Raw genomic sequence first — 12,860 nt, forward strand, 5'->3', positions numbered from 1 at the left:
TGCTCCTGTGCTACAGAAGTTAAATTCTGAAAGCAAGAGGCTAATGAGGTTACAAGTATTCACCCCAAGCACTTGCCGATTCAAGCATCATGCTAGAACTGGGGTCTTTTTTCACATGATGGGAAGATCAGGACAGCTATAAACAGCTGAGAAAGTCAGCCCAAATCCCTCAAAAGCAAACAGCTTGAGCAGAGCCGTAATTATGCCTCGGGTCAACTACGAGCCACAAAGAGTTGGCCAGCCAACACGCCTGGTTCCTGACTGCGCACGCCATCCCCATCGGCCTGCGAGCATCCCCCCCTCAGCTGACACACGCCAGCAGATACACTGTGCAGGCACCTCAGGCGTGCCGGAGAAGCGGCAAGGGAAAGAATCACGTCTTCGTCTAAACAGCATTTATCAGCACCTAGCAGCAGAGCAACGATTGCCACAGCCCAGGTCTGCCCAGCCTTGGACAGCTTCCAGAAAGAGAGGCGCTTTGTAAACAAGAAGAGAAAGTAACTGGCTTCCAGCAATCTCTTCGCAGGAAGATGACGACGAGTCCTATCCCCGTCTGCAACAAGCGTTGAAGCGCAGATGACACGGCTGCAGGGGAACCGTCCTGAAGCGATTTACACGCTGCAGACCAGCATGCGGCCAGCAGACAATGCCCATCGCTGCCAGCAGATGCTGAGCTGAACAACAGTGGCAGCATGCAGCTTCATCTGCACGGCGATGCTGCAGGAGCAGAGCTGTCACGTTCCATGAAATGCATTTCCTTTTACAGGGAACCAGGATCAGCCGTCGGAAGCGATGGCGAGGGCTGACTTACTGCGTAAAGTGGGACCCTGCAAGGACTCGTCATGCTTCCTCCTGTATCAATGAACAGTTAAATAATCCTGAACAGGAAAAAAAGGACTGCCGCTTGCAAGTTATTGTTTTAATTATACAGAAATCAGGTGGCCTACTCATAAGGAGAACATTTTAATTTATTTTATTTTTCCAATGGAGGCTGGTCTAAGAACAGGACAGATAAATCACTCACAGCCTATATTAAAGTAATCGGAACAGAGAGCACCGTGGTGCTAACACAAACCAGCTGTGAACCGTGGAGATCCCCCTCTCCTCCAGGCACAGCCCGCATCAGCCCCTGCAGCTGCAGCACACCAGGGCCATGCACCCACCCCAGCACTGCGCAGCACCGCGGTGGGTGCACATCCCCAACTCCTGCTGCTCCCTGAGGAAGGGAAGGTTTGTGCTCGCCCCCCTTCTCCTCCCCAGCTACAAAGCCGCAGAAGTATTTCTCACGGGGCAGAAGCTGTTATAGGAGGCAATGGCTTCCAACCATCTCTCTGGGCATGGCACTGGGGCCGACTGAACACTGAAAAGCCAAACAAGCGACCTCCGAACGGGAGAAAGCTGCTCGGCCGGAGCCATCCCTCGGCTCTTTCAGTCGAGCCTTGGCCACGTGCAGCAGGAGGATGCGCAGGGGAGCGAGCGCTCGGGGTCCGCAGCGCCGGCAGCTCCCCCGGCTCCGCTCCCCGTTTAGCTCGACAGCCACCCCTGGAAGCTGCAGCAGTAGCTCGTCGAAGCCGTTTGCTGCCCCTCAGCTCCTTGGGATGAGACACACCGAGGGGGAACAGAGCAACCCGCTGGGAGAGACCCCGCGGCTGCTGGTCTGTGTGGTGCCCGCAGGAATCTTCATCGTCCCGGTAAAGCGAGCCAAGCGCTCGGCTGCTTCTGCCCTTGCACAGCATCGAGCGCAACTCTCACCAGCAGCAGCTCACGGCTGGGCACGCTGCCTTCCCGGGAAGAGTTAGAGCCAGCACAGCTACTTCTGGGAATTGCTTCTGCTTGATACAAAGCGTTTGGCTGCTACCGAGCACCACACAACCGGAGCTTTCTTCCCGTCTCCCCCACCCCTCTTGTGGCTTTTGTGGAAAAACTGACTTCTCGGTGACGGCTGCTCCAGGCTGGCAGGACAGGGCCAGATGGGGTCACATCTCTCCCAGTGAAAGCCCTTTCTCTGCTGGGGCAACAGCCCCCATGCTTGGGAGGGCCCCCTAACACTAGCCCTGATGGGGCTGAAAACCTCTGGAGAGATTTTCGCATTCATCCATCGGGTCAGCGTCTGGAGGACTACAGCATTTACTGCGTCCATCTGACATCTCTGCCGGTACTATTGCCTCTCTGCCTCAAGGGACTCCCGGCCAAGGCACAGTGGTCACCGACACCGGCCCGGCCCTGGCCGGCAGCGTTGGCTCGGAGCAGGGCAGCAGCAGCCCACAGCTGTCCTTCCTTTCCCAGGGGAACGCGAAACCCAAGGGACAGCCCTCGTTTCCTATTGCACTCGGCTCCAGACACCCTAGCCCCGTGTCTCTCTTTAGGCACAAGATTGGAGCCCAACACCTCCCGCCGGGGAGTCCTTGCGGGGGTCCCGCTCCGAGGAGCGCAGCGGCTCTGGCTCCAGTAAGAGCTTCTGCTAAAACTCGAGGTACAGGACAACGCCAACCCAGGGATGAACAAGTCCTTGGCCGCGCTTTGTTTCCTACAGCATCGTTTGAAAAGCCTGGGGGGTCTCTGAAGCACTTCTCGCTCTCTCCTCCCTCCTCCCCTTGCCCAGCTATCAGGGACAGCGTGCACATCGGTCACCGGCAGAGCGAAGGGTATTTGTGCCGGCAACACACAAGGCGACACCAGAACACGGCAATGGAAACCCAAGGCTGCATCCAGGACCGCTGCACAAGGACTCCTGCTTTTCTGATTTTGTTTCTACTGCCTTTTTCAAAGGGCTTGTTCTTATCAATCTGTCTGGGGTTGCAGCCCTTGAACAACGCGAGGAACACGCTGCCCGAAAGACCTACAGTTACCCCTCTCCTGCAGGGAGCTTGTTACTCACCTTTTCTAAATGGCTCCAATTTACGGACTTTCAGAATAATGATTCACGAAGCCACGCTAGAGGATTAATCGCACAGCACTGCAAACGCCCCCCACCACTGCTCCGTGCTGTCCTTCATGCTGGAGCCTCACCACATGCATAAAAAGGCAACCATCCCACGGTCAGACGCTGGCAGTTCCGCAGCTCTGTTTGTGTTAATGTACAGCACTAATCCTCTGCGCAGCTGGCTTCTGCAGGAAAAATCCACCCAAACATTTCTTCGGCAAAATCCCATCCCACCCACCATTATAAGCACCCCTTCTTGTTACCGCACATGTTTGATTCAGACCAGGGGACGGCACTTCAACATCCCCCCTCTGATTGTACACTTTATAATGACGTGTTCCAAGCAGTTCTGCCCCAAACTAAATTATGGGCACAGCTAGAAGTTAATTTCTTAGTCACTGTGATCATGCAACTTATTAGCTGATAAATCTGAAGGGGGACCGCATGGCATCGATGAGCATCTCAAGAATTTTTAGATTTTTGCCTTTCCAAGCGCAGTCACAAGAACAAGGAGCCGTGCTTGCTGGTTGGGAGGGCAGCAGCCCACCAGAAGGGCTCGTGCAACTCCTTTAGCTTGAGTTTCCAGATAAAACCCCATCAGTTAACAAAATTCACACCAAGTTTTGAGAAGAGATTCAACCCCACCCCCTGTTCTACACCAGATATCAAACCCTCAAGGTCTTGCTCTGTTTTGCAGCCCCAGCATCTTCTGCTGGCACTGAGACAGGTGAGCATCCACCCACAACTTACTGCTAGTGCAAGGATGCCCTACACACCCTTCCAGGAGCCCGTGTGCTGTAGGAATTTGTAGGATCGCATGCACGTGAGCTAGCAGACATACAGAAATGCCTGTACTGTTTGCCAAGAAGTCGCCTTAGAGACAGCTCAGGCATTAAATTCCCCTGGAAGACTCAATTCCCTGAGAATAATCATGGCAGAGGCTCGTAAACCGGGGTGGTTTAAACTCTGCAGTGGAGTCACAGCTGACAGACACCAGCTAGACGTGATGCAAACCCTCCTGCCACCCCCAAGGCACCCAAACACCCCCCAGGGCCAGCTCCGAGACCCTCTGCCCAGCTTCCTATTGCTGACACTGGTCAGCGACAGGTACCCCGGGAAGGAAACACACCACCTCGTTATCAAAGTCTAAGATCATTTTAGGATGACAGCTATCTCAGGAGATAAGAAAGAAAAATCTACCATGCTAACTGCAAAGGGGGAGGGAAAAGAGAAACCACTTCCACTGAGAAACTCAAGCAAACCCTTCTGCGCTGTAAGGAGACACTAATGGGGCTTAACATATCAAGTGATCCCCGCTGAACCCGACAGCCACAGACCCTGCGCTGCAAGAGGCTTCTGCGAGCCCAGATTTCCTACCAAAACGGATCTGCTTCCCTGGCTGCTCTTCCGAGCTGCAGGTACCAACTACAGGCAAGGGCAGGATTAGGGAAACCAGCTCAGGCTACAGGCTTTAAAACTAGTCTTTGGAGGAGACTTGATCCTTTGACCAAAATGCGAAAAGGCACATCTTCCCATTTTCCCTGTCAACTCTGCTTTTATTCACAGTTCTGCAGAACCACAGACCATCTGGTGCAGCGCAGGGGACCAAACCGACTTCCCCTTTCTATTTCTACTTGCTCCAAGGCACTGCCCCAGCGGCCGGAGAACCGGGCTCCCGCTGCCCGAGGCTCCACCGCTACAGTACCGAGAATTGTTTTACCACTGCAAGGCGCACAAAAAATCCCTCCAAAATTATGTTTCCAATTTCTGCAGCATTATATAATTAGCATCGTTTGTGTTGCAAAAGTAATTGCAGTAACATTTTTAATTAGTCTATTTGAACACTAACATTTCTCCAGTGTGCATAATATGTTGACACGAAATTACTGGGTTTGAGGCAACTCTGAATGATTGGAGTTTGTTTTGCTTTTGTTTCTCACTTGCTTAATACAGTCAATAAAAGCACACACTGAATGCCTGCGTGAAGTTAATGGCGACAAACCAAAACCCGTAGCAGCAGCACGAGCTGCAGTTAAGACCAGAGCTGTTATGGGTTTCACTTCCGTCTGGAGGGCAGCGAAGAGGTGGGGGAAGGAAGGGTGGGTTTTGAAGGCAGAGAGCAAGAAAGAAGTACTTGCTTGAAAGGTAAGACCTGTCTGACATTTTCCAGTTGCTTGGTTTTGGTATCAAACGTTGAATTGCGAAAACACAGAACAAAACGAGAGCACTGGATTTGGAGGACGGGGAGAGGAAAACCTGGAAGAAGGAATTGTATTTGGTATCAAGTTCAGAAAGAGATTAAATCTGAAGAGTATCTTTGCTTACTGAGTCATAACCAGGGATAAGAAGTAAACATTTTTCCTCAGAAAAGTTACTGCATGAGATCTAAGCACCTGTTATTAAATAACGCTTTTTTTTTTTTTTCCCTTCTCCTCTTAAGGAATCCAGGTTGTTCTTTCCAAGATCTTTTCTACTTTGTACACGTGAAAGCAGTAACAGCTGCAGGTTATTTTTTGCTCCTAAGTGAGAACCACATCACATGGCTCTTCACCTCTACATGAGCACCTCTTCCCCTGCTTTTCCCAAGTTCCCAAGGTAGAAGCCCAGCCCAGCTGCTGCGATGGCGACTCCAGGTTAAACAAACCCAGCTCTCAGTGAGGTGCCCCCCTCACAAAACCTCCAATGCAGCTGGTACCCTGGTCTGCAGAGGGACCGAGAGCTGCCTGGACCACAGGAGAAAGATACCCCGAGGATGGCAAGGAGGGAACACGAGTAGAAAAGATGAAGAGAAAGCTGCCAGTTCCCAGAAGCAGCACATTCCGAGAACGAGACCAAGAATTTCACTCTCGACAGCTTTCAAACCAGTTCCCTTTACCATCCTCAAAGCCCTTCTTAAGTTAGGAGAACCGAGACAGCAAAGCCATCGGCTGTAACTTAGTCACACGTCGTTCCTTCACCAAGGCAGGCTGCAGATAACGAGATACTGCTCTCTCCCTCCTCACGTATTCCCTGGTAATGGTATCGGACAGATGGATCTCGAAACCCAGGAAGGGGAGAACACGTACACCCCTTTCTCTTTGTTATTTATGAGTTCGCATGAGAGCTCGCGTACCTTCCAGCTAAAAGAGATCGTTATAACAGAGTCAGAAAGCCCCCTCTGTACCGCGGGCTGACACGCAGCCAGTACACGTCAAGCCTCCCCCAGGAAGAGTTCGTTTTTCTGGCAGCTCTGGGTACATCCACAGCACTTCAGTCCTCCAACACTCACAAAATATTGATATTTTTTGTTAACCTGCAAGAACCAGCCCTGCTCCTCAGGGCCGCCTGCGCACAGACCTCGGGCTGCCCAGCACAGAAATGCTTTCTGGCTCTGAAGAAAGACGTTAGTCCAGGAAGTCTTAAGATGCATACAAGGATAAGGAGGAGATTGTATACAAGGATAAGAAGCAGATTAGCAAGCAATTAAGTGGCATTTGTGGTATCCATTAGTATTTCAAGCTACAAAGAGTCAGTTTCTGCTAACTTCCTGCCAAAAGTCACAAGTAATGAGCTAATTAACAATCTAATTATTGCAAATGCCCTAGAAAGAAATCAGGGCACAGGTGAAAACCTACTTAAAGCAAGCATGGCAGTAGGAAACAGCTCAGAAACAAGGCATGTGCCTTAGCTACATTTCCAGCCATCCCCACTGAACGACAGGATAAAATAGTTGGGGAAGTTGTTAAAGTTGAATTAAAGCTGCATTCAGTAAAGGGAGAGCTAAACACTACAATCAAAGCTTACTGCAAGCCCTGTACAGCTGAAGAAAAAGAACCCCTAACAAAAAGCTAGCCCTGAGGTTTTTTCCTTCCACATTAAGTATTTATCAAGTTCCACAGCAGCTGCAGCACAACCCGTGGGGCACAGACCCAGCACGACCCGGCACTACGACGGCTCCGGTGCAATAGCTTGACGCGCTCTGGGGGCAGGAGCAGCACGCGGTGCCAGCCCTGGCACTCCAAATTCTTCCTCCCGCTGTAGAAGAACCGCTCTCCCTCCCGGAGCCTCCCGGGGTAGCTGTGATTTCAAAGCAGATGGCAGGCGGCAGCGACTTCTAGCTCACGCTTGACTTTCCAACCCGGACGCGTTCTGCATGGAGACACGGCGTGCCTTCCATCGTGGGGCACCAACTGCACGATGCTTTCGCTGTAACGAGGATCGCACCCACAGTCTCCCTCGCTAAGGGGAGCACTTTCACCTGGGGACCTCAGAACCTCGCAGAAGGGGACGTATGAGAAAATCCACAGAAGATCACTGATTTTAGGAAACTATTCAGGGTAAAGATTTGCAGTCTGCAAAATTTCCTATTGCAGTCTGCAAAATTTCCTATTGCAATACAGTGATGCAGTTTTCACATCTGTAATACCAGAATAACCTGGAAAGTGGTTTCTTAAGGCAGAAAGATATGTTACAGACCAGTTACGCACCTTTGGAGACGTCACTGAGCACAGCGTTCTACTGGCAGCCTCGTGAGGGCTCCTGCTCCAAGAACCACAGGACAGGACTGCGCTGTTTAACATCTACCCGTGGAGGGAAGGTCTCCCCATTTGGAGGCCAATTTTTGTGCATTAGCAAGCCTGAGACCACCTTCATGGGTCTCATTTACTGACCTCGCACCAAAGACTAATTTAATACTGGTTAAAAACATTTAAGGATAAAGCTTGAAGCAAGCGCACAATTACAGGTTTGGACAATAGTTCCTAACGGCTGGAAGAGAGACTTGAAAAGGCTCAAATTATCCGATACTGAATGCTATAGGTAGAACTGAGCAAAGCACTAGAAATGGTACAGGAAGAAAGAAAATCCCTGCCCCGCCAGCACACGATCCCCACTAGCTTTTCTAGCACACTTCAAATTTCAGGGGCGTTATGTTTGCACAAACACACCTGGTGTGACACTGCCTGCACCATAAGGAAAGCCAGAGAATTAACGGCTGGGTAAACCTGGGGAAGACCCTCAATAAGAGATGCAAGCTGCACAAAACTCCTCTTAGTAACATGACTTAACTGCCCATGTATGAAACCTCAGGTACCAGGGGAAGCTGTGACCTTGAGTAACACCACTAGGAAGTGTTTTAGTCTCCACATCTGCTTTCCTCTGCTTGCCAGCACCAGCCCAGGCCTTTAGGTGGGGGGTTGGGAGGCAGCAAGGAGTTGCTTCTGGTATTTTAAGGTTATACTCCTAAGGCAAGTGTTAAGGACGAGTAGCAGCACCACTTAGATTGGGCTAGACTTACACCGCTTGCACAAGCGTCTGCAGAGATGCTCCTGAGAGCACCCAAGACAAAGCCCTCCTGCCTGCAGCCGCCCCAGCTGGCAGGCGCAGCGCAGGCAGAGCTGCTTGGACCCACCGCGGCACCTCGAGTTTTGATTCTGTGCCACACCGTAACTCGGTGGGGTCTGCTTTCTGCTTCAGATGCATCTGAAGGCTGCCAAGATGAGCTGTTCTTGAGATATTAGAGCTATACAGCCGTTTTATTTTCATGCAAAATACCTCAACTTGGGATTCAGCCACCTGCCAAAATAAAGCTCTGTCCCAAATATTCAGAAGAGCAAAATTTCACTGCCAGCAAGTGCAAGCACCAGCCCGGTTTGAATCCCAAGCCCAGACCTTAACCTCACGCAGGTGTGACCCACACCATCACAGCCAGGGTTAGCCAGGCTATCTGCAAGCATCTGCAACCTGCCGTTAAGCTAGCTACAGGAGCACCATGCAACCAGGTAAAGCCCGGTTAATTCATCCTAATTTCCTGAGGGGCCATCATAAATCCCTGAAGAGCCCCTCCAGAATCCCCAGCATTATCAGAACAAAGAATTCTGGTTGTAGTAACCCAGGAGCTATTGCAACATATTTTGTTATAAAGCCTCATTTTTTCCCCAGCAACACAACTAAGCCATTCAAGTTCTTCCAGACTGCATAGTTACAGCATCGGACTGCCACCAAGCCAGCACGCAGCCCGTTTGCCGTTAAAACACATGTTTTCATGTTAAGTACATTAAAAACAATAAACTTCCCTCTGCCTCTTCCTGGGGGATTTATCTTAAGTCTTGGGCCCTTATCTCCAGTAATGAAGCCCGACCGGCTTAAAAGCACCGACCAGTTGCTCGGCTGATTAAAAAACAACGAAAAAAAATATGACTAAGCTGCTTCCCCGGCCTGGGCACGGCGGTTCCCGCGGGGATGCTGCCCGCCAGCCCCGGGAGCGATGCTCCGCGGGGGGTCCGCGGCCGGTCCCGGTCCCGGGGATGGCGGACGGTGTCTGTCGTCGTCCCCCCCGCCCTCCAGCCCCCCCGGCAGCGCGACACTCACCTTGACACTGGAAGCCCTGCTTGCCGAAGCCCCTGCGGAGAGAGAGGCGGCGTGAGACACCGGCCCCGGGGTGCACCGGGGGGGGGCTGAGGGGAGCCGGGCCGGGGCGGGGGGGGTGCCCGGAGGAGGCTGAGGGGGAGTCCCGCCGGGCTGGGCGCCGCGGGGCCGGGTGAGGAGGGGTCCCGCCGGGCCGGGGCGGGGGTCCCGGAGCGGGTCGGGGGGGGGGGGGGGGGGAAGAAGTCCCGCCGTGCCGCCGGCGGGGGGGTCCCCGGGGGGTGGCTCACCAGATGAAGTCGGTGCAGTGGCTGCAGAAGGTGGGCTGCTTGAAGAAGCGCGCCGTGAACTTGTGGTTCTTCACCTCGTGCACGTTCTTCTGCCGCAGGGCGCCCTTGCGGGCGAAGCGCACCGGGCCCTCCTCGCCCTCGGGGCCCGGCGCGGCCGGCGGCTCGGCCATGCTCTGCGCGGGGCTGCCGGCCGCCGGCTCGGCTCGGCTCTGCCCGGCCCGGTTCGGTTCGGTTCGCTTCGGCCCGGTCCGTCCGCGGCAGCTGGGGCCGGGGCTCGGCTGCGCTCGGCACCTCTGGCTGCAGCTGGCGGGAGGCACCGACACACACCCGGCACCGCCCCGCCCCCTCATCTACATAACGCTTCCGCCCCGCCCCTCATCTGCATAACGAGACCCGCCCCTCCCGCCGTTTCCAGCCATGACAAGCCCCGCCCTCCGTTCGCGCCGCTCGGCCGTAGCCCCGCCCCTCTGCTTTGCACCTTGATTTGCATAGCGCCGCGCGGTGTGGAGCGGGGGGGGGGGTGGCCCTCCCCTCGCCCCGCCGGGCCGCCGAGGGGCGCAGTGGGCGGTGCCGGGAGAGGCTCCGCCCACGCATCTCATTTGCATACACCACCTGCATCCCCGCGCCGGCGGCCCACGCGAGACCGGCGGGACCGGCCGCGGTGCGGGCAGCGGTGCGGGCAGCGGTGCGGGCAGCCCTGCTGGCCCCGGGCCGGCCCCACGGCAGGGACATCGTCCTCTCCCGCTGCCACCGCTGCCCCAGCAGGAGGGTGGGTGGACGAGCGGGAGTCAGTGGGCGTGGATAAGTAATAATGGTGGTAATAATGAGGGTAATAACAACAATTTAAACAAAAAAAACCCCCAAACCCAAACAGGGCAATCCTGTCTTCAAGCCAGTCGCGGGGGGCACCTGCGCTGAACGGAAACTGCCCGCTGCAGGACTGGCAGCACTGCAGGATGGGGGGTTCTCCCAGGCTCCCTCAGGAGTCCGAGGCTTCCCAGTGTCAAGGCCGGAATTATTTTGCTCTGCCCCGATTGTCCACGCAACACGAGTGGGCAGCAGGAGCAGTAAGTTTAGGGAGGATCCAGGCTGGAGCTCCAGCAGCCACCAGCTCGGGGGGCCGGAGTGCAGCTCGCCCACGCCTGGGCTCACGCACAGGCACAAGGGTGCAAAGCCGACCAGCTCAGAGGTCATCTCAGAATGTTTTTTTTCAAGCTTACGGTTCAAATAATGACCTTCTTTTACCCAACTCTTTGAAAATACCCCAGCTGACTAGCACGGAGGAGTTTTCAAAGCACATTTGCCATTCATCATCCTTGCTACCTGCTGGCATTCACAGACACTGAAAATCAGATCTGTCAGCCTCCTCCTCCTTGGGGTCCTGCTCTGACGCCCAGGTCTCCCTGTGGCAGCCCGGCACTGCATCGTGCCTGGTCTGGGAGCTGAGGCAATGAAAATTCAAATCAAAACAAGAGACAACTTTAATTGAAACATAATCATGAAAATGTTTCTGTGAACAACAAGGCTTTCTAAATTCTCGTTTATGGGATTTAGTTCTGGCTCTACATCCATGTGACCACTTTCCTTCTGTGGCCCAAGTGCATCCCTGCTCCGCTGTGATCCAGCCCTCCATCCTACAAGCTCTTTCTCTGAAGAATGCCCCTCTAGCTCTATGGAATTAAACGCCCAGGAGGCTTACCAGAAATAGGCCCAGAGCTGTTATTACCCGGCTGCTTTAAAAGGTTCATTACAATAATAAAACATAACTGACCTGTCCTGCTGATGTCGTCTTTCCATAAACAGACAGGCTTGTTACTAACACCCAGCACCATGTGATTTTAATGCTAAGAAGGAGCAATAAATTGCAGGCATCCCTCCTCGTGCTGTGCTTGTGTCATGAGGAAATGAAGGGGAACCTTCCCGAGGCCTCCCGCAGCGTGCCGGAGAAAGCAGGGGCCGAAGGTGGTGCCTTTTCTCCCCGTCATCCTGCCAGCCCGTACTGCAGGGTGTCTTCTGCCTTGGGAGCGAGGCCCTATTCACTGCTGCTTTGCACATAGAATTCTTCACAACAGAAATAACTCCTTCTGCATGCAAAGGAATGAGAGTAATAATGAAAATAATAACAGGTCATTTTGATTCCTTTCCAGTGTACTTTTGCAAAGGAAAGTGGTATATTACCCTAAGTGCATGCTGCACTTCACATGTAGCCATGCTAGGCTGAATTCTTCTCGTTTTAATTGTAAACTCTGGGCTTTGCCTGTTTCTTCTTTGTTGTTCTTTTACTGTATGTACCCGTTTTCCAAATGCAGCCCGCATAGCTGCTGCATATGAAACCCAGTGGCAGCAGAAACCACTGAGAATATGTCTTTAATTTCTCCCTAGAAGTGTTGATAATCATGTTAATGCGCAAGTTTTTTTCACTCTGCTGGGCCAAGAAGTACAAAAGCCAGGTACAGTTCCTGCTCTCAGGAGGCTGTTTTCTTTTTTCCTTATTTTACCATTTTCATTATTTAGCACACTCACAGTCATATCACATTAAAGGCAGGATTTTCAAGACCATGCTCATCTTCATGGGAGCTGGGTATCCAGATCCCCTCAGCACTTTGAAATGTCGGGCTGAACATCCCAGCAGCTCCTTCCTCTAAGGAAATTGTTATATTTATTAATGCAAGTAAAGTCCCCACAGGTGCGATGAGAGGACTAACACACAAACAACTCTGAACCGGCACTCTCAGGGGAGCGCAGTGCGTGGAGCAGAGGGCAAATCAGCCCAATTCGTTCCCATTTCCGTAGAAGTGCAGGTTCTGTATGACTTGTTCCCCTCCATCGGCTCCTGCCATCAGATAGAGGAAGGCACCAGAACCCAACCAGTGATACGGGTAAATGGGCTCTCCTTTCCTTGCCTGCAGCTGCAGAGCACCGCCGGGGAGCACAGCGCTGTAAAATCCAGGCTCGCCTTTACCCTCCGGCTCTGCGGCCTCCCTCCGCTGCCGGGGGGTGGGAGCGCAGCCCCGCAGCCACGGGAGACACGGAGACAACGGGTGCAGGAGCCAGCTCCCATAGAGACATGATTCACATCCTGAGGAAGGGACCTCATCCTCCCACCAGACAGCCGAGGAGCTGCTTTGTGGAAGGGAAAGCGCCGAGCAGGGCTGCCGCTCGCACCGGGAAGTGTGTGAGCAGAGAGCCTGGCATGAGGCTGCGGGGTCGGGGTTGCAGGGGACAAGTAACACGGGCCCTTTCCAACAAAAACCCCGAACCATAGATAACAAATTGCAGGGGTTCAGGTCAGAAACCCGCTGTAA

The 12,860-nt window shown here is 53.3% G+C and overlaps 1 protein-coding gene across 2 annotated transcripts in view; it reads right to left on the bottom strand.

Moving 5' to 3' along the window:
• Positions 1-9,892, bottom strand: part of PRKCB (protein kinase C beta) — a 136,914-nt gene extending 127,022 nt beyond the window's left edge. For both annotated transcript variants that reach the window (XM_052772283.1, XM_052772282.1), the window contains exons 1-2: positions 9,556-9,892; positions 9,272-9,303 (exon numbers count right to left, since the gene is read on the bottom strand). In XM_052772283.1, coding sequence (XP_052628243.1) covers positions 9,272-9,303; positions 9,556-9,725 — 202 coding nt within the window. In that variant the 5' untranslated portion in view covers positions 9,726-9,892. The remainder of the gene's footprint in view (positions 1-9,271; positions 9,304-9,555) is intronic.
• Between the last annotated feature and the right edge of the window lie 2,968 nt (positions 9,893-12,860).

The sequence above is a fragment of the Harpia harpyja genome, chromosome 21 (assembly GCF_026419915.1).
Source record: "Harpia harpyja isolate bHarHar1 chromosome 21, bHarHar1 primary haplotype, whole genome shotgun sequence".
NCBI lineage: Eukaryota > Metazoa > Chordata > Aves > Accipitriformes > Accipitridae > Harpia > Harpia harpyja.